A 21,486-nucleotide genomic window follows, 5' to 3' on the forward strand; every position below is an offset into this window, starting at 1 on the left:
TGTTGTTTGCTATAGCGAAAGACCGGTATCATAACAAACCGAATCAATACCTCCGCACCAGTCACAAAATGGCTATTTAAAGCAACTAGTTTATTTATAACATTGATATAAGGTAAATCAATCATACGAATACGAGTAATATCTGCTAATGATGTGGTGAGTCGCATTATTCACTCTTTCCTTTGGATTCAAATCAAATCAAAACCCTTACTCACTCCGATTCATAGTATCACTCAAATTCCAACAGCCACTAGTAATCAATCAATCCACCAACCAACTGTAGCGGTTTCTACTCGCCGGAATGGACGGCTCTACTAGCAGCAGTGGCACTGGTATTAGCCGACGGAGGAGAGTGGTTGCTAACAAGAAGCAGCGTAACCTGTTGTCGGTCAACAGCAGCGTCAGAAAGATATACCGGCGTGAGATTTCCTCCAAACCACACCGTTCTCTTTCCCTCACTAATTCTGCTCACCGCTTTCGGAACATCCGCTTGACGGTAATTCACTCCTAATAGATGTTAGGGTTTCAATTGCATTTAATTTAGAAGCATAACCACAATTTTAGGGTTTTGTTGTTTGTTATCATTATATATATATTATTGCTATTGTAGAATTATGATTTTGATATTGTGTTATGATAAATTTGAAGTGCATTTGAATCAATACATATCTGCAACTTCTGTTCTATGCATTTGAAGAAGCCCTAATTTCTGCTCTTATAACGAAATATTAACCGAGAATTTAACAAACATTGATTCTTTTAAAATTAGTGACCAAGACAATAATACTCTGTTAGGAATTGTTTATATTACTGATTTCTATAAATTAGTAACAACATGCAATTTCAATATATTAAATATTTAAATTGGAGGAACAATTTGTATTACTGATTTCCGGTGAAATGTTTCACATGATAGTACCAAACTTGTTATAACATCAGTAAGTAACATGATCGGAATCCATATGTTTTTTTTTTAATTTGCTGCTTGAGAATGAGAAATAAGATGTCCATGTTTTTCTGAATAACTGTACTCTGAATTCAAACAGGAGCAATATGATACTCATGATCCCAAAGGACAATCATCATTTGTATTACCATTCTTGACTAAAAGGGCAAAAGTCATTGAAATTGTGGCAGCACATGGTATAGTATTTGCTCTTGCAAGTTCTGGTGTCTGTGCAGCTTTTAGTAGAGGTAATAATGCTAACATATTATTATCTGCTATTTTTTTTATCATGTCAAAGTCTTTACATATCCTTCTAAAAGTTCAAATTTTAATATACATATACATACACACACATGCATCCTTCTAAATATCATAGTATCGTATTTTTACCTTTTCAAAATGCTAAAAATATCACACTATGTTCATCATGTTTGTTTGTTTGCATGTGTTTAAGTTCGTAATTGTATATATTCATTTAAATCTGTTAGGTCCATTACTATTAGTCTAGTTTTATGATAATATATTATCGCTCTACAATTTAGTTGTGTTTTATTAGTGTTTTTTGGCTCAACAGATTGGCGTTTTATGTTTACTTTTGATTATTATTCACCCAATTATGCCATTTATATCGTTCATCTATGTTCAGTTATGTTCGCTCGTTTACATTCATGAACCGTTTGTTTATAATGTTAGCAAACATACATAAGCGAACATGAACATGTTTGTTTTCTTAATGAACACAAACAAGAAAGTTACGTTCATTAGTTGTTCGTGCCCGGTTGTTTTTTGTGTTAAAGTTAAACGAATGAACATGCCCTGTTCATGTTTGTTCGGTTTGTTTAGAGGCCTAGTCAGTTGCTGTATAACGATATGTGCCACCCAATAAACAAAGAGAACATTATGAGGTGAGATGGTTAAAAGTGATACTGATATATTTCTTTTCATTTGTTCAGTGAAATAGATTGTTAGTTTGTTACAAGTAACTGATATTAGTTTACTTACTATGGAATGATAAAACATTATGGTATGTTTTATGAAAAGTTGAATATGATATTATGAAGTTTAGATGGATATACATGAAATTTTGAACTATTAGAAGAATGTATTAGGTGTTATTCTTTCACTGTATTTAAAGCCAGAACATTCTTATATAACGGTTTCTTTTGGCTGGCACTCTTAATGCAGATACAAACAAGAGGATATGTATGTTGAACATATTTCCAGATGAAGTCATCCGTAGCTTGTTTTACAATAAAAATAACGAATCGTTAATTACAGTTTCTGTATATGCTTCAGACAATTTCAGTTCACTCAAATGCAGATCAACAAGAATAGAGTGAGTCTATCTATTATTTGCTTTTATATGTTCTGCATCCGTCGTTTACAAGTGGCAATTTTGACCTATTTACTTATGAATGGGTCAATCTGGGTTAAAGTATTCACTAAAAGGGAAACGAGTCAAACGGGTCGAAAGTTGACCAAAAGCTATTTTCTTTAAAGATTAAGGTAACTACTGTGATAATTTTTTTAGTAATCATTAACACATTAAAATTTTTTAATATGTTTTAAGAGATGGGTAACTAGTGTTGGCAATTTTGACCCTTTTACTTTTTTGAATGGGTCGATTTTGGTTTTGTTTTATCTCAAACCTGTTAAATAAGAAAATAACTAAATCTTTAATGTATATGACCTTCTAAATCATTTTGTTCAAAGAATTAGATCATTGTTGAGATGATATTGCTTTTTGTAATCATAGTTAGGGCATTAACTAATCTTATAAAAAGTTCTAAGAAAAGGGAAAAAAACTATTGACCATTTTGACCCATTTATTTGGTTGTGTTGATTCAGGTTATGTTTGTGTTGTCTCAAACGGGTCAAATAAATAAAATAGCTAAAAGAGGAATATGTCAATTGTGCTTGTTAGTTCACTCATTCGTTTATTCGTTAATGTTCAATTGTGCTTGTTAGTTTACGTTCATTCGTTAATGCTCAATCATGTTTGTTAGCTTATGTTCATTTGTTCAGTTATGTTCGTGAACCGTCCATTTTATCATTATGGAACGAACATGAACATGTTCGTTTTCTTAACGAACACGAACAAGAAAACCGCGTTCATTTAACTGATCGTTTCCGATCGTTTGTTCGGTTAAAGTTAAACGAATGAACTCTAACATGCTCTGTTCATTAATGTTTTTTTATGCTTGTTCATTTATTCAATTATGTTTTTGAACCGTCTGTTTATATAAGTAGCAAACTGACACAAACAAACACGAAATTATCGTTTTTTTACGAAAAAACATGGACAAGAAAACTTAACTGTTTGTGTCCGATCGTTTGCTTTGGTTATAGTTAAACGAACGAACACTAACATGCTGCATTCGTTAACATTTGGTTATATTCGTTGGTTTGTTCATTTACATTTGTGAACCGTCCGTTTATATCACTAGTGAACATAAACGAACATGCGAATGGACATAGACAAGAAAACCCCGCTCATTTAACTGTGTGTGTCCAATTGTTGTGCAGTTGAAGTTAGACGAACGAAAACTAACATGCTTGTTCGTCTCCATACGATTCGTTTCCAAAATACTTATAATGTTGTATTGATGTTTACTTTCATTTGTAATATTAGATACATACAAAGAGGTCAACCAGATGCTGGTTTTCCTCTATTTGAATCAGAGTCTTTAAAATGGCCTGGTTTTGTGGAGTTCGATGATGTTAATGGGAAGGTGCTTACATACTCTGCACAAGACAGGTATTTTCATTTTTTTTATAATATTATATTTTCATTGACCGCATAACAATTTTTGTTGACTTTTTGTTTGCTTTACTAAAGCATATACAAGGTCTTTGACTTGAAGAATTATACATTGTTATACTCTATAACAGACAAAGATGTAGATGAAATCAAGATCAGGTAATTTACTATATACTTTTACTTTCTGTTTTATGATCTTTCATCTTTGATGCATTCTTGTTTGACTTTCTGGAGGTCAACATATTGAAGGGTGTAATGGTAAAATTAGCTCTCTCTGTGAGGTGTAGCTCTCAGACCTATGAAAGTGTTTAGGCTGTAAACGAGAACAAACATGAACGGTGCATGTTCACGTTTACTTAACTTTAATCGAATAAAAGATTGATCACAAATGATTAACCGACGTGTTGTTCGTTAAGAAAACGAGCGTGCTCGTTTATGTTCGTTCGTTAACAGTATAAGTGAATGGGTCACAAACATAAACAGCATATTTGAGCGAATACCTTTAAAAGCAACATGAACATCAGTTTGTTGAGCCTCTGATTAATAAAACTAGACAAAATTGTAATGAGTGATATTTTAGTTTCATAAAACTAGACTAAGGTGTAATGGACCTAAATCAATTTAATGAATATATAAACGAACGAACATAAATGAACTAACGTTAGCGAACAAACATAGATTAACATTAACGAACAAACATATGCGATCTTAAATAAACTGTTGTTCATGTCTGTTTGTTTACCAAATAAACACACATAAACGGAAGTTCACAAACATACATGAACGAACGAGACGTGTGTTGATGTTCGTTTGTTTAACTAAATGTTGATCGTGTTGTTTTTTATTAAATAAACGAACATAAGCAAACTTTCCACCAAACAGTTCACTAAAACGCTTGGTTCGTTTACAGGCCCAAAAGTGTTTTGTGAAAATTAGTTGTTGCTGAAAGGTGTAAAATGACAACAAAAAAGACGTACATGCCAAATGGCAAACAGAATAACTTGATTAAAATGGTCAATTTTCTTTACTAAAAACTTATTAACAACTAACAAGTAGTTTACAGTAACAAAGTGTGGTTGATCAGTGACCTTAAATTGAAGGAGAAACGTATATTTTTTAGTTTGTTATTGCAGAATCATAATATCCTGATTTCATCTAATTTTGTTCAATGAAATTGTCTGATGATTTTTAATATATTATCTTATCATGCTAATGTTTTTTTTTTCCTTTTGTAACAGTCCCGGGATCATGTTATTGATTTTCTCTAGGGCTTTGAGCCATGTTCCTTTGAAAATATTATCAATAGAAGATGGCACGGTTTTAAAGGATTTTAGTCATTTACTTCATCGCAATAAGAAGGTGGATTTTATAGAGCAATTCAATGAAAAGCTTCTTGTGAAGCAAGAAAACGAGAACCTTCAGATACTTGATGTATGTTCCATATTTCATTTCTTTACTGTTATAATTCTTTTTAGAGCTTTAACTAGAGGTGGCAATTTTGATCCATTTAGTTATGAACGGGTTGGTTGATTTTTTTTAATCTCAAATGGGTCAATGGGTTGACTGGATAGATTATCCTTAATTGTAATGCTTTTGTAATCATGTTAACGCTTTAAAGAACGAAAAAATTGTTTGCAGGTCAACCCAACATAACTTATTTTAACCAATATTTCAAGTCGAACGCGCTTTAACCTGTTATCCAACCCACTCATGTTGCCACCTCTAGAGTTATAATGTTATAATGTTATATACCCTTTTACAAGCTTAAAAGTTCACACATCTTTGTATTTGTCATCATATCATATTTACTCTTCCAAAGCACTAAAGAGTATCATGTTTACACATTTCATGGTAAATAAATTAAAAGTATTTTCTTATATCAATTTGTTTATTCAGTGAAACATGCTGTTATGTGTAACTGATTTTGTTTTAGACGAGTATGATATTTTTGGTGTTTTGAAAAAGATAAACATGATGTAATGAATCTTGGAAAAATATATATATGACATTTTAATCTTTAGAAGAATATAGATGGAATTGCGCTCATGTGTGCTACTTGAAATTGGCTCGTCAGAAGCTCGAATCAAGCTGAGCTTAAACAAGGTTGAGCCTAAAAGTAAGCTGAGCCCAAGCTTCACTTATTGAGTTCAAGCTAGCTCGCGAGCCTGTTATTTATATATTTTAATTTAATATATTTTATTCAATAAATATTAATTATGTATAAAATTATGATAACTATTAAGCAAATAATATATGTTATGTTATAGATATGCAATTTGTTGGAATTAACTGGATCGAGCAATCACAAAATAACACACTTGTATGACTAATTACAAGTCGATTTAATTGTGAACAAAAACCACACATAAAACTTTCACATAAGACCCCTATTTATACTAATCTTGTTTCCTACTCCAACTCTGCTTCCTAATAACACTCTATCTACTAATAAATAAATCCTAAACTCTTATCTCTTAACTCCTCGTAAGTATTAAACTATGGATAAACATCACATCTATCTTAACCCACAAATAAAAACCTGTTTTTCGTTCACCCTTATACTTACCGGTTAGCCATGTTAGCTCCCTTTACAATCAAGATTAATCCTATACAGTTTTAGTTACAGATAGATATACAAAAATAATAAAATAATAAAAAGATACATATAAGTTAATTATTAAGTAACAATGGCCGAGCTCCAAACGGGCTCGAGCTGAGTCTAAAAATAAGATTGTTTAGTAAACGAGACCCAGCCTGAGCTTCACTAACGAGCTCGAGCTTGCTCATGAGCTTAAACAAGCCTATTAGTTATATAGTTTCTATGTAATAATATGATAAAACTCATTAAATATTATATATTATGTCATATATGTAGTTTTTAGTTATAAATATATATAAAAATTATTAAAAGTCTATATAAATTAATTAATAAATAATAACGAGCCGAGCGAAAAACATTACTAACGAGTCGACCTCGTGGCTAGTCAAACTGGCTTGGCCTGGCTTGTTTACACATCTACTTGATTCTGCCTGATTCTCTCAGTGTATGTAAATACTCCATTAACTACTTTCTCTGCTGTAGGTACGAAATGCTGAGGTGAAAGAAGTCAGTAAAACCGAGTTCATGACTCCATCTGCGTTTATTTTTCTATATGAAAATCAGTTATTTCTAACATTCAGAAACCAAACAGTTTCTGTTTGGAATTTTCGAGGAGAGCTTGTGACATCATTTGAGGATCATGAGTTATGGCATTCCGACTGCAATACAAATAATATCTGTATTACAAGTGATCAAGGTCTTATAATTTCTTTCTGCAAAAGCGATTCAAATGATCAACGAGTTAGTGGCAAAGGTATGCTTTTATGCACTACTGTAATATGATTTGCTTTTAGGGATAATGTAGGTGAGGCCCACCCATGGATTGAAACGACACAGGCCACCCAAGTATGTATTTGTCACTTGGCTTTGTTAATTGATAAGTTGAACAAAATTGCGATTGTAGAGTTAGTACTCTTAAGTGGGTCAAACCCAATGATTTAGGGTCCAACACATAGTGATCCATAATGTTTAGTCCCTAAACATGCACTTTTTAAAAAGTGTCACCTTTGGTCCTTATGTACCTTTTAAAAAAACTGGTTAATGTTTTGAAAACTGTTCAGTTTTTGTTTTCTTGGTTTCCAGCCGGGCTTTAAATTCTTGGGCCGAAAATAAAAGTTGGTTATTTTGGCCTAAATCTTATTGTTAAGCTAAAATATTTGGGTTAAACTATTTATTGAATTTTTTAAAAATGCTTCACACAAAGAAAAAAATTAAACATGAAAAGTCCATAAATTCAGCTCTATTTGGTTTTTCCAGTTTGGGTTCGCTTCGGTTTTGGTTTTATGGGCCTTACCATTTAAGCTTGAAATTTTTGGCCCAAAAAAAAATGGTTCAAAATAATGAATGTGGGCCAAAGTTTGTGTGTTAATTAATAATTAATTGATCAGTTTACATTTGAGCTAGAATATTTGTGTTAATTTTTTTATTAAATTCTTAGATATTATTTCACACTCAAAAAGTTAAAAATTAGACATGAAACTCCATAAATTTGCAATGGTTTGGTTTTTTCGGTTTTAGATATATGCAAAACCAAAGCCGACCCGAAATTTAGTTGTTTTTGTTTGGGGTCGGTTATTTCAGTTAAGGCTTAGTTTTTTTCTGTTTCATGCGCACCCCTACCCATATGACCCATTAGAGGCATATCATAATCAAAGTAAACTCTTTGATCAATAAACAAGTCAAAATTGGCACCTTTAGACTTCTTACACATATTGTTTGTGGTTTCAGCTGGCTCTATTAATATTAGCAACATATGGACAGGAAAATGTGTGGCTAAAATAAACACTGCCAATGCGGTTCTCAGTGATGATATTAAAAGGCAAGGAGCTAATAAGAACCAAATGGTTGCAGACGCGCTTGAAGAGATCACCGCACTTTACTTTGATGAAGAACGTAACGAGATTTATACGGGTAATAATTGCGGTTTGGTTCATGTTTGGTCTAACTGAAGATTGCAAGAGGTTAATTTAACTGCTCTAATTAAATAGCTTCTCAACTAAGTATGAATATAAGATTGGTTTTAGGTTGTGGAGTATGCAGATTTCATGATTTTTTTCTGGTTTTTATTTGATTTTAATGTGCATTAAATATGAATAGTTTGGTTAAGTTTTCGGAAGCGTATGTGTCAATCCTGTTTTCAGTCAGGATGGTTTGGATATTGTTCTAAGACAACCAAATCCAAAAATTGGTTTTTGGGATGATGAAAAACTTTAAACGATTTGGTCTTTAAATAGTTTGGTTATCATTTTATATGGTTAAAAGTTATCGGCTATAGTATAATTTAAGTTTCCTTTCCCACAGAATTACTGGTTTGTATGAGAAAAAAAGAAAAAGAAGAATCCAAGAATAAAACGTTGGGCGTAGTAAACTGATGATGTTTTAGGATCTAAATGAGCTTCCTATTGAATTTGTCGGGATACTTTGTCTTCATGTCTGGAATGTTCTTTTCCATATGAGTTGCTTTGAAATTTCTTTTAGTTATTGGCTATCACGATGGAGTCGAGAAGAGGCTCAATTCAATAACGTCAATCATACAAATTTTCATTAACATTCACATCCTAGCCTAAGCCAATTTTTTTTTATTATATAAATATGATTTGTGAATATTTAAAATATAAAAGTTATATATATATATATTAAGATAATAAGTTTATGAACCAATAATACTATATCGGAACCATATTAAAAACATAGATTTTTCGAATAACGCCAATTTCAATAAAATTAAAACTAAAACAATAGCAATTAAAAATATCTAACCAATACAAAAAAAATAAATAAAATGTTTTACAATAATGATATTGGTAAATATAGAATATATAAAAAAATGTGATACAAAAAAAAAAGACTACCATCCAATTCAAACAAAACAGATAAATTAAGTAAAAAGTCTGCAAAAACCTGTAAACATTCATAAAAAAAGAAAAAAAAAGCACTTGACAAGAAAAGTTCGGATAACGTTACTTAAATCGGTTCTTGAATGCATTCCTATTTATTATTCTGCTGTTGCTAAAATATCGGCGACAATTTAGAGAAGTTGGAGGCTAAAAGAAGAAGATTTTTATGGGGAGGAAATGAAGATAAAAGCAAATATGTTGGGTGGCTTGGAACCGACTCAACCGAGTAATAACTAAAAAACAAGACAGGGGGTTGGGGTTGTGCCCGTTAAAGACTCAAATTTGCCTTTGTTATCTAGATGGTGGTGGAGATTCAAGGTGGAAGAAGGAAGTTTATGGTGAAACGTTGTTTCGGCTATCCATGATGACATGGCCGATGCTTCCGATACTATTGTGAAACTTGATAGCTTCTTAGCATTATCTTAAGTATCTTTGTCAAGTTTGATTAAAGGCGAATTGGGAAATGAGTTGAAAATACGATTTTGGTCGGATGTGTGGTTAGAAGATGAACCGCAAAAGAATAGTTTTTCAAATTTATTTGCTTTAGAGGTGGAAAAGGGTTGTTTGGTGGCTGATTGATGTGAAGAAAGAGATGGAGTGATCATGTTAAATTGGAATTGGAGAGTTCGGCCTGCATACGATACAATAGCTAATGAGTTAATGAGCCTGTTAAAGAAAATATAATTTTAGATTTAAAGATGGCATTGACACTTGTCATGTGGAAAGTTCGGATCATTTTTGATGGCTTGGGTGGTGAAAAGGTTGTATCATGTAGATCCTATTCTTCAAACTAACATCGTAAATTCAAACTCTTGGGTTCCTTTTAAAGTGAATGTCAATGCGTAGCGTACTCTTCTCAATAGGCCTCCTACCATTATTTAATTAAGAGAAAAGTGTTTTTGGGCCCAAACATTTGTTGAGGGGGGCCTTGGTCTGTGTACGCCCGTTTCTAGCCATGGAACAAGGCCAGTTCCAAGTTTCAAATCAGACTACACCGCTAAAGCGCAAATATAAACTGTTTAGGATCTAAAACTGGCTAACTTTATACGATTTAGATTTTAGATCATCAGTCGGTTACAACATACTTTAAACATCCCTGATGTTTTCAATTTTTTTATCAACCTTACATATAACCACGCATTTGTTCAAACATAAAGTCAACTAAAACTCACTCAACGTTGCGAGGAAATATGGAAAATGTAGCAAAACATATCGTCTTTTGTTCTATTTCCATCAAATTATTGAAGCACAAGATGCAAACAAAAATCAAAACCACCCTTTTCCTACTATACTCAATCAACAACTTCAATAAGAGTTGTTTCATAGTCATCAGGTGCAACAAACCCATGCAGATTCATCACCGTCGCTGCTACATTTGCTAGCCCGCCACTTGGAACATCCTTGCGGAACTTCACACCAGCTGCTAACCCAGGCCCACCAATTGCAATTGGCACCTGATTCAAACAATTGCCGTTAATTCAATTACTATTATTGAACTCAGATGAGCGACTTAAAATAAAAAATTAATAATGAAAATCCATAAATCGGTTGCTTCGGTTTCAGTTACACGCAAAACCAAACCAAAAGTTCGGTTTTACGAGATAAAACCAACAGTCCGTTTTTGTTTCGGCTCAGTTTTTCAATTTCATGCACGCTTTCGTCTTGTTCAGAATAGAGTAAATCACATTTTTCATCCCTAAACTTCGATAATTACAATGTATGTCCCTAGTTTCATTTCTCATTACAGTGAAGCTTTTAGCCGTAAATCTTAATGAAGCCTTCTAGCAGGCATTAACGGAAGGGACCAAAACTGTAGCAACCTATGAAAGTTAAGGACCTCTGGTGTGATTATTGAGGCTTAGGGACAGTTTTCATAAGCTTTCACATATACCAGACAGGGACAAAAATCTAATTTACCACCAGTTTCACATCTTAACTAAACATAAAAGTAATGGTAAAACGCGTACCGGTTGAAGGGTGTGTGATGTTAAGATCTGAACTTCACCATCCTTGAGAATAGGTTGACCCTTTTTATCTCTTTTAACCATATCTTCAGCATTACCATGATCAGCAGTCACCACATATATTCCACCCACTTGTTCTACCGCATCAATAATCATCTGCAACCACACCAAAACCCAATCAAAATCGGTCAAAAGTCAAAATAGACGAACGAACATAATCGAGAAAACCAATTGACAGGAAATTTTAACAAAATATGTTGGATCTAATAAGACAAGATATTACAACCAGACTAAATTGTAACAGGCCTAAAAATTTTATGGAATATATTAATAAATGATATTCAAAAACGAAAACTAACATAAATGAACGGAAACGCACGAACAAAAAAGAATTTAAATGAACGAAAATTCACAAAGATAAATGAACGAGCAAGACACATGTTCATGTTCGCTCATTTAGTAAATAAAAAAAACTTCCCGCACAGACGGTTCATTGGAAGTTCGGTTTATTTACAGACCAGTATAGGGTTGGGTTGACTCGAAATATGATTACTGGTGATAAAATCCAACATTTTGATTACACAAGGCTTTATAGCAAATTAAGGGTGTTCATTAGCTTGGTTTTTTGGTCGTAACTGCAAAGCGAACAGAATCAAATTTGGTATGATTCAAACCAAATCTAAATCGACCTTCAAGTTGGTTATTCAGTTACTGTTAGTCTGTTACGACAACCAATTACCAAATTGTTTAACCGAATCTCCTAATCAGTTTAAATTGTTTATTCATCATCATCGTACTCAGTATATCCCACCAATAGCAAAGCTATGGTAGGGTCTGAGGAGGGTAAAATGTAGACAGCCTTACCTCTACCCCGTAGGAATAGAGAGGCCCTAATCAGTTTAAATTGTTTATTATGTTAACAAATCCAGCATTTTGTAAAACCAATAATCGAATCAACAACCGCGTTGGTTATTCAGTTACAGTTACAGCCCAAACCGAACTGAATTAAGAATTTGTTTCGTTTTGGTTAAGATTTTGTTTAATCGGTTTCAAATCAGATAACAAGCACCACTACTAAAAATACAATGTGAGCGACTTTCAAGATTCAAATATAGTTAATTACTTAGATGGTCCTTGTCGTATGTATATTTTGCAAGTTTGGTCCTTCAAAAAATTACATGTATGGTCCTTGAAAAAGATGGGCGTATTTTTCTAGTTAAGCAGGAATAAAATGACTACAATACCATTAATAAATTCATATAGCCAATACCCTTAATAAATTCATATAGCTTTACCTTAACAGCTTCATCAGCGGCCTTGCAAGCCACAACGGTAGCCTCAACATCACCAGTATGTCCAACCATATCACCATTTGGTATGTTTACACGTACCTAATCATTTTTCAAATCAAACATATTTATTATGAATCTGTGAATGAAAATAACAGCTATATGAATGAATATTTTAACTAATAATTTTATATGCATTATTAAATATAGCTTACTTGGTCAAATCTTCCACTAAGGATAGCATCACGGGCCTTCTCACCAATCTCCAAAGCTTTCATTTTCGGCTGAACATTAAAGGTAATTCCAGTATCACTTGGAATTTCAACATATTCTTCCAACTCTGAATTAAAATATCCAGAACGGTTTCCGTTCCAAAAAAATGTAACGTGACCGAATTTCACAGTTTCACTGTTGAAAAGAACAAGTAAAACAATTGTTGAGAAGTTCAGATACATTTGAGAAAACAGAGAACAAATAAGCTAATCAATGATGGCTTTGTTACTTTTATCACTAACTAGAATGGACATAGCAATATTGGCGGGTTAGGTTACAAGCCAATAAATGGATTTGGGTTAAAACAGGTATTTTATGTGGATCCAAAATAGGGACCCAAGTATCAACATGAATTTGTCATGATTAAACAAACTAGCATTCCCACATCCGCCCAAAATTTGAAAAGAAATTCTCACCTGCAAGCAAATGTGCGGATCCCATTATGCACCAAATACTCGCCAGATGTCCTTTCAATTAATGGAGGAGAAACTAGATAATGAGCTGGAAGTGTCAATTCCCCATCGTACTGAAGCATACCTGCATACCGAATCTTTGGGAATCGCACTCTGTCAAACTTGTTAAAGTTCTCATATTCCAGAGCTTGTGCAAGCATAGTCATACGGTCCGCACGGAAGTTGAAAGTGACGACCGCATCACCATCCACAATAGGGCCCACAGGCTTTCCATTATCATCAACAATGACAAATGGAGGCAAGTATTGGTCGTTTGCACCTGGGGCCTGTCTAAGTGTCTTGATTGCCTCGACAACATTCTTGAATTTGTGCGGGGCCTCACCGAGAACCTGAGCGTCCCAACCGCGTTTCACGACTTCCCAATCATTCTGCAAAGAAACGTGTTAATTAGATGATTTAGACCTGTAAACAAATGCTCAGATGATTTAGACCTGTAAACAAATGCTCAGTGAGCCATTCAACAACAGTAAGTTCTTTATTAAATAAAGGAGCATGAACACATGCCCCATTCGTTAACGTTCATGTTCTTTTGTCTATTCATTCAAATTTATTCAGTGCTAATATTAACTTAAAATCAATTTAAATTTCGTAGTTAAGACCTTTATTATATACCTTTTTTTGTAGATGTCAGTTGTAATGATCATGGTATTTTGGACTTAAATTTGGGAATATGTTTACTTTTTGAAAGTAATCATATATTTATGTTTGCTTGTGTTTAATTGTGTTCGTTTATGTTCGTGAACCATTAACTAACAAACATGAACACAAAGACGTTAATTTTTTCAACAAATGAACATGAATAAAAAAATAAGTTCATTTAAGCGTTCATGTTCGTTCATTTGTTCAGTTTGAAGTTAATCGAACGAACAAAAACAAGCAATGACAACATTATCTGGTGTCATGCAAATATACACACAAGAAGTAACTACATCACACATCCTACCAATCAGATGCTATTACCTCATAGCGATCCATGGTGACATACATGCGGCCCCCACCAGAAGCCACCTGCGCATCAATGCCTTTGCTTCGTAGCTCTGAAAGCTCTGCTTCAAGTATTTCAGCAAAACCGACACTTGAACCATCTAAGACATCACGCCCATCTGTAAGCACGTGAACACGGATCCTCTTGGCACCATGCTGGCTAGCTCCTTTGAGCAACAACTGCAATCCAATATTAAACATAATTATCACCAAATGTAGATCAAGTAAAAGAACCACGCGGACTCAAAACTAAATTTGCAATGAACTGGGCTCGAGCTTAGGACTGTTAATGAGGAAAGCTGCTCATGAGCTGCTCTAGATCAGCTCGCTAAAAGCTCAAATCGAGCTGAGCATAAACAAGCTCGATCCTAAAAGTAAGCTTGTTTAATAAGCACGCCCGAGCCCAAGCTTCACTTCTAGCCCAAGTTAACCAGTGAGCCTAAACAAACCGGTTATCTATATAATGTTTATTTAATATATTAGATATTAACTTATATAATAATAACTAATTAATATGATTTTATTAATATGTTGTGTATAAAAATTATAACAAAAAATAAATAAATATACATAAATATACGTGTATAAATGAAGTAAAAATAATAAAGGAGCCGAGCCCGGGCTGAGCTCAAGCTTCAAAAAGGAGTGCTCAAAACAAGCTACACCCGAGCCTGAAAAACTATTCACGACCAAAGCCCAAGATCTATGTAAGTTAAATGGGCTGAGCTCAGGCCTAGTCGAACTCAAGCTCGGACTCAGCCTGTTTACACCCTACTTGAGCCAGAATTTTAACACTGTGTTTAATTAGGCTCACGAGCTTCAACGAGCTTATATATAATTGTGTGTATGACTGATTAAAATAATATAAACGCTTGCATATAATAAAAAATAAACAATATAATGTGCTGTGCGGGTGTATAATAAATTTTATGTGACACAAGCTAAGATCATGTGGCGAGCCGATTTCAAGTTTACACATAAGGGTCAAACAAGCCAAGCTCCAGATCTTTTATTCCAATGAGTGGATCCCAAGCTTGACTCGGTTGTTTGCTCGTTTACAACCCTAAACTGCATTAGATCAATCAATTGTACATACCTGTAACTGATCAAGGCGTGAGTGCACACCCCCATCACTCATCAATCCAATAAGGTGCAAGGTGTTTGTTGTGAAAGATTCCTTGATGTAATTAAATCCTTCATCTTCATATATTTTTCCAGATTCAAGAGCAAGATCAACAAGTTTTGCACTACAAGAAAGTAAACAAAGGATTCATAAGTAAAGAACGGCTGAATAGATTAAATAATATTCGAAAACCATAGTGTGACAGGCTTGTAAGCTTGCAAACAAACTGAAAGAACACGAACACTAAAATGAATGTTCCTTTATGTTCACTCATTAATATTCTAAAGAACGGTTCACGAACGTGAGCAAACACAAAAGAGCATTAGTCATTAGTGGGCATAAATAAACATAAAGGAATGCAAATGAACATAATATTCTAAAGAACGGTTCACGAACGTAAACAAACACAAAAGTGCATTAGTCATTGGTGTACATAAATAAACATAAAGGAACGCAAATGAACATAAATGAATAAACATAAACCAACATGAGTTAAAAGTAAACGTGAATATCCAAATTAAAGTCCAAAATAACATCATTGTTACATCAAGCATTTCAAATAATAATGCATAATTTGAACGAATATTTATGCGAATGAACAACTATAAACATAAATGAACAAAAATAAACAAATGTAAATGAACGAACATAAACGAGCGTTAACGAGCATACATGAACGAACAGTTATGTTCGCTCATTTAACCGATTGAGCAAAAACGTGTGTTCATATTCTTTTGTTTATTAAATGAATGAACATAAAAGAACTTCTCGCCAAACAGAAAGTTGGTTAAGTTACAGGCCTATGGTACGATAAGGGTCTGAAAATAAATAGCAGATATGTTACCTTTATTGGTGATTAATAATAAAGAGAGACTACTGTTCTTCTGTATTTATAATGTGTAAGAAACTAAGGTGTTTGAGATTGCATATTTAAAAAGCATATCTGTTTATTGTATTTTCTGGAAACATATAAGCGCTTTTGAGTGATGGGATGAAATAAAAGTGTTTATGCTTAACTGCTTATTTCCAGAAAACAGTTTTGAGATTACTTCTTTCAAACTTATAATTCTTGATCGGCTCAAAATTAGAAGTATACCCTATGAAAGCATGTATTTCTCTAATATTAACTTAAATTAGAAGAAAAACTTTCAAAGGGGGTAATTAAGATCAAATGAGCGAAGCAAAATTACCCTTGAGCATAGATTCTTCCAGCACCAAGGGCGTTATGCCCAACTTCACTGTTTCCCATGTCATCCTCTGTAGGAAGCCCCACGGCAGTACCATGAGCCCTCACCAATCTCCATTTATCAGGGGCACCCTGTATCAAACAACATATATCAAAAGATTATCCAACACAATTGGTTACTAACAGATCAAAACAACATGCAAATAGTTGGTCTGCAAGAGTGCTTTCTAGCATAAAAAAAATTGTTAATATTGCTTGTTTAGCCCTTGAACCGACCACTCTTCCATTACTCAAACTTCAATTGAATACAAACCTAAATGACATTCAAATCTTCTATTTGACTTAACCTCACTTATTTTCATACTCTACAATGATTAACTAAGTATTTCAGATTTGTTAAGTAGGATTCTTCAGATCCATGGTTGTAAACATCCCACCCGGGGGCCGATTTATCGCTAGTGAATACCCCACCGACTAGTCGCCAACTAATTACTATCTAGTCAAAACCGGTCAAAAGTAAAACATCATTTATATATAAAATTTTATATTCAAAAAACACATATAAATTCCAATCCCGATTACTCGTTAGTCCTTGCCCCACCGCCCGACTAACTAGCACCTAAGTTCAGATCTAATTACAACTAACTGATTCTATAAACCCTAACTAACTCAGATCGCGTTGTAAACTCCGTCATGGATTCGAAATCAACAAAACTGCTCAGATCTAAAACACAAACACGTTAACAAACAGATAAGAAGCAGAGATGAATCGATTACGTTTTTGAGTGAATCCATGGTGGGAGTCTCGGCAACATGGATGCAGTTGAACTTATCGGGCGAAGCTTCACCCCAACCGTCCAATACAATCATGGCCACCAGATTTCCCTTGGGAAGCTTGGGGTGATCGGCCAGTTTCCATGAGAATCCGGTGCTTCCCATATGGATTAGGGTTTGAAATAAAATGAAGGAAGAGATGTTAGGAGGATAGATAGTGGAGAAGATATTTGCTGCTGATTTATTATTATTTATAGTGTGATTTGACTGGTTTTTATTTATTTACTATTTTTGTGACTAGAAAGTCCTGGAGTATGGCACATGGTTAAGAATGGCCCATGGGTTTATCAAGGCAGAGAGGAACACTTCTAGGGGTGTTTGGTAGAGGGAATTGAGGGGTGAGAAATGGAATTGGAAGGAATTCTTTTGTTTGTTTATGAAAGAAAGAGGTGAGAAATGGAAATAAACCATTTCCATTTCTCTGATTTTGTTTCTCTAAAAAAAGCGGAGAATTGAATTTCTAGGGTTTCATTTCTCCCATTTTCCTCCTTTTCCTTTCAAACCAGTTCTTTTCTCTCCGTGTATAGAACTCAGGAACACAGCGGCAGTCACCTGTTGGTTCAAATAAAAAACTGCCTCTCGACGGCCCATTCTCTTCTCGCCGTCAGCTTTGGCTGATGTCTATCCTCTTCGTCAGTCATCGTCGGCTTTTTCTCGTCGACGCTCCATTCACCCTCGTCCCTCTCACCGTTGGTTGTTCGCTAGCAGTTTTCAAAAGAAGGTAAAGTTAGGTTTAATGTTTCTGTATGTTATTATCTTCAATCTGAATCCACACTGAGTTTGATTGCTAATTGTCGATTTTTTCCTTTGATAGATTGCTACTTTTTTGATAATATCATTAAGTTTAATTTTTTAAAGACTGATTCGTGGTGGCAAATTGCCCTTTAGAAATAGTTCCACTAATGTGTTTGACAAACAACTTGTATCGCTCTTCAACTGTTCCAACTAACTTGCAATTAATTAATTAATTTTGTTCAATTATGGTTTATTTTTACGATTTTCCAGCTTTATTACCCTGCAATGTAACTAAAGAATGGTATCTATTGTTTGTAAAGGGTTGGGTAAAGTGGGTTAAAACTTAAAATTGTGCATAGAAGGGAAGCATGGGTCTTTTTGTTATGCTAATTTTGATTCAGTTTAAGTAGTGTGTCTATATGGCTCTACATGATGCTAAGCAAAAGTTGGGTTCGTTGGTTTGAATCGAACATAGAAGGGAATGGGCTACTTTAATGTATAAACTATCGTGTTTGAAAACTATTTTTCTTATCTGTCACAGCTTACTGTTATTTACTTTATGTAACATGCACATGAGTAATATCTTTATGGGGGGTTTTTGTTTGAGTAGTTGTCCATTTCCCTCTTATACTAATTGTTAGGTTAACTGTTTTGATATTTCTGTCTAACTTTTGTTTTCCTTTAATTTTTTCTTTATTCATTTCTTTGTGTTGCATTATGCAGGTTTCATTTAAGCTTGTATTTGTGAGAAAATTCAGCATTTGCAATTAAAGGTATGAGTCATAGATAAAAATTATTGATTTCATACTTTTGCATTTGATGTGTGTTATAGACTTATAGTTATCTTAAGAATGTTAATTTAATAAAGATAAAAATTGTTGATTTCGAATTGTTTGCTAAATGGGTGGTTTGGGATAATTTTGTACATGCAACATGTAGATAGAGGTGATATAATGTGTCATGTTTGGAGTCGCACATTTTATATAACCTGTGAATTCGAACATGACTGTGAGTTCGGTTATGGTGTTTTAGCTTATCATACTAACATCCATCAGCATCGCCGCCGTACCTGGAATCAGCTTCTATCAATCATTTAATCATCACCAAACCTAACCTGTGAGTTCTCCTTTAATCCTACATGAATTATGATTTTTAATTGTATAATTATGCATTTGTACGTAGACATGACAGATTCAAATATAGCGAGAGGAGTTACTCGGAGCAAGCATATCTGGACAAATGATGAAGATGCAAAGCTAATTGATGCATTAATGGAGATACATGCATCCGGAAAGTATGCTGGTGCTGACAATGGATTCAAACCAGGTTATTTAAATGGTGTTCAACAATTGCTAGGTGTAAGTCTTCCTAACTCTGGCCTCAAAGCAGAACCACATATAAAGTTTAGGATGAAGACATGGAAGACACACTTTAGCATTGTATATGATATGGTGCATACAAGTGGGTTTGGTTGGGATGAACAAAAATGTTGTATTATTGCCGATGATAGTGTTTGGAATGCATACGTGAAGGTATATTCTAAAAAATATATTTTTTAGATTTTAAAATTTTAGTCTAATTTATTTGTAATTGTCTTGTAGTCTCACAAAGGTGCTGTGAATTTTCGTGACAAGTCATTTCCTTTCTATGACAAATTGTGTACCATATTCGGTAAGGATAGAGCTACTGGTAGTAAAGCAGTTGACCTTGGAGAAGAAGATGTTGTTCAAGAGACTCAAAAAAGCTCACCTGTTGATATTGAAGACTTTGATTTTGTTAATGAAGCCGTTCCAAATGTTGATAGATCTGAAGGACAAACAGGAAGTTTAACAAGCAAGCGCAAAAGAGGTAGAAGCACGGATGCAGATGAGATATATCGAGAGTCTTGCAAAGATATCAAGGAAGTTTTGCTTCGATTTGGGGAGATGGTGGGTGAACAACTTAGCAAAGAAGGTATGGAGGCTCGTGAAATCTATGAAAAGGTTAGTGATGAGTTGAAAGCTTTACCAGGTATCACTACGAAAAAACGGTTCAAAGCAGCTCATTTGATTAGTAAATATGTGGATCTAGGACGTTCTTTTCTTGCGTTGACAATAGAAGAGAAAATTGAGATGGTCGAGTTGTATACCGATGGTTCAATGGGATAGTTGTGTATGGTTGAAATATGTTTTGTATGTGAATTGGTTTTAACTATGGTTGATGTTTTTTGCTTAAAAACTATGTTTTGTATGTGAATTGGTTTGATCAATGCATATTTTGGTTGGAATTTATGCATCTTTTTATATGTTTTTTATTGTTTAATAAATATTTGTTATGAAAAAAATACTTGTGCTAATGATAAAGTTGATATAATTCTCTGTTTATTTTCTATGTACCAAACAAGAGAAATGATTCTCAGCTATATTTCTCTACTGAAATCTCTGTACTACCAAACAGAACAGTCAATTCTCATTCTCCAGACCAATTCCCTTTCTCTGCAATTCCATTTCTCTACAATTCCATTCTCTGTACCAAACACCCCATAAGGTATTGAATTCACATCATTGTAACTACTAGAAGATATTAAAATGAGATTAGTAACTTTAGATAAAAAAAAAAAATTAAGTAGGTTGGAATTGTCGTTCCGAAAAAAAAGGTCGGAATTGATTGATTCTTAGTATATTTGAAGATGATTGAGACGAGAAAGTTTAGTATATAATTAATATAGAAATGTGAAAATTATAAATTTATTTGTGCATAGTGTAAAGAAAAGATTATGATGTTTATTTGAGACAAATTATCTTCTATGGGAGAAACAAATTACTCCGGTCCTCTCTTACCTTACACTTACCGGCCATGTAACCGGTGACACCCTATCTCCAACCGAAACCATCACTATCAATAACGAATCTGTAGACGATACAGGTTAAAAATCATTTTTGTATATGATTAAGTTATAGGAATAAATGTTTATGAATTTTTTTGCAATTTTTTACTTAAAGTTGTGATTAATATATATTTATTTACTGTTCTATAAATATCATTTGTATATTAAAATAAAACTAATTTTTAAGTAAGCCAAATGAGTATATGATTTTGTTTATATTATAGGATTAGGATTAGGATTAGGATTAGGATTAGGATTAGGATTATGATATGATAAGAAGTTGTGTTTTTGTAAGAAGTCTAATAAGACATCATAGAATGTCATTTGTATAGAATCAATAACATCTTTTGAAGACAAATGACTCTATATTATATGTTTACGTATGATAGCACGTGTCTATAACATCATAGTGAGCCTAAAATTATATAAAGAGAACAATCATACTGTATGTTTAGAATTCCTAAAGCTTGAATTCACGCTAAATAAACTTACTCATGAATTTAAATGTTCTGGAGGTTAATCTTGAAACATGTCATCAAAAAATTTAAATGGGGTC

General features: G+C 33.6%; 3 protein-coding genes across 3 annotated transcripts; 2 read left to right on the forward strand and 1 right to left on the reverse strand.

Annotated features, from left to right (window-relative positions):
- The first annotated feature begins 301 nt into the window (after positions 1 to 301).
- Positions 302 to 8,292, forward strand: LOC143635776 (uncharacterized). Its single transcript, XM_077103524.1, has 8 exons — positions 302 to 496; positions 1,047 to 1,194; positions 2,132 to 2,282; positions 3,579 to 3,704; positions 3,786 to 3,866; positions 4,946 to 5,138; positions 6,790 to 7,060; positions 8,035 to 8,292. Exons 1-8 carry the CDS (start codon positions 302 to 304, stop codon positions 8,253 to 8,255), a joined length of 1,386 nt encoding a protein of 461 aa, XP_076959639.1. The 3' UTR covers positions 8,256 to 8,292.
- Positions 8,293 to 10,471: 2,179 nt separating this feature from the next.
- On the reverse strand, positions 10,472 to 17,441 carry LOC143635746 (2,3-bisphosphoglycerate-independent phosphoglycerate mutase-like). The gene is made up of 9 exons (XM_077103504.1): positions 17,273 to 17,441; positions 16,500 to 16,627; positions 15,283 to 15,433; positions 14,163 to 14,366; positions 13,146 to 13,570; positions 12,672 to 12,864; positions 12,463 to 12,558; positions 11,171 to 11,323; positions 10,472 to 10,657 (listed from the first exon to the last, which is right to left on the reverse strand). Exons 1-9 carry the CDS (start codon positions 17,432 to 17,434, stop codon positions 10,496 to 10,498), a joined length of 1,674 nt encoding a protein of 557 aa, XP_076959619.1. The 5' UTR covers positions 17,435 to 17,441; the 3' UTR covers positions 10,472 to 10,495.
- A 1,807-nt stretch (positions 17,442 to 19,248) lies between these two features.
- LOC143635727 (uncharacterized) lies at positions 19,249 to 20,211 on the forward strand. The gene is made up of 2 exons (XM_077103484.1): positions 19,249 to 19,596; positions 19,666 to 20,211. The coding sequence occupies exons 1-2, from the start codon at positions 19,249 to 19,251 to the stop codon at positions 20,209 to 20,211; spliced, it is 894 nt and encodes a 297-aa protein (XP_076959599.1).
- Positions 20,212 to 21,486: the final 1,275 nt, after the last annotated feature.

Source organism: Bidens hawaiensis, unplaced genomic scaffold (genome assembly GCF_021521415.1).
Source record: "Bidens hawaiensis isolate Kalapana, Puna unplaced genomic scaffold, B.hawaiensis_p1.1 tig00007678_1, whole genome shotgun sequence".
Taxonomy (NCBI): domain Eukaryota; kingdom Viridiplantae; phylum Streptophyta; class Magnoliopsida; order Asterales; family Asteraceae; genus Bidens; species Bidens hawaiensis.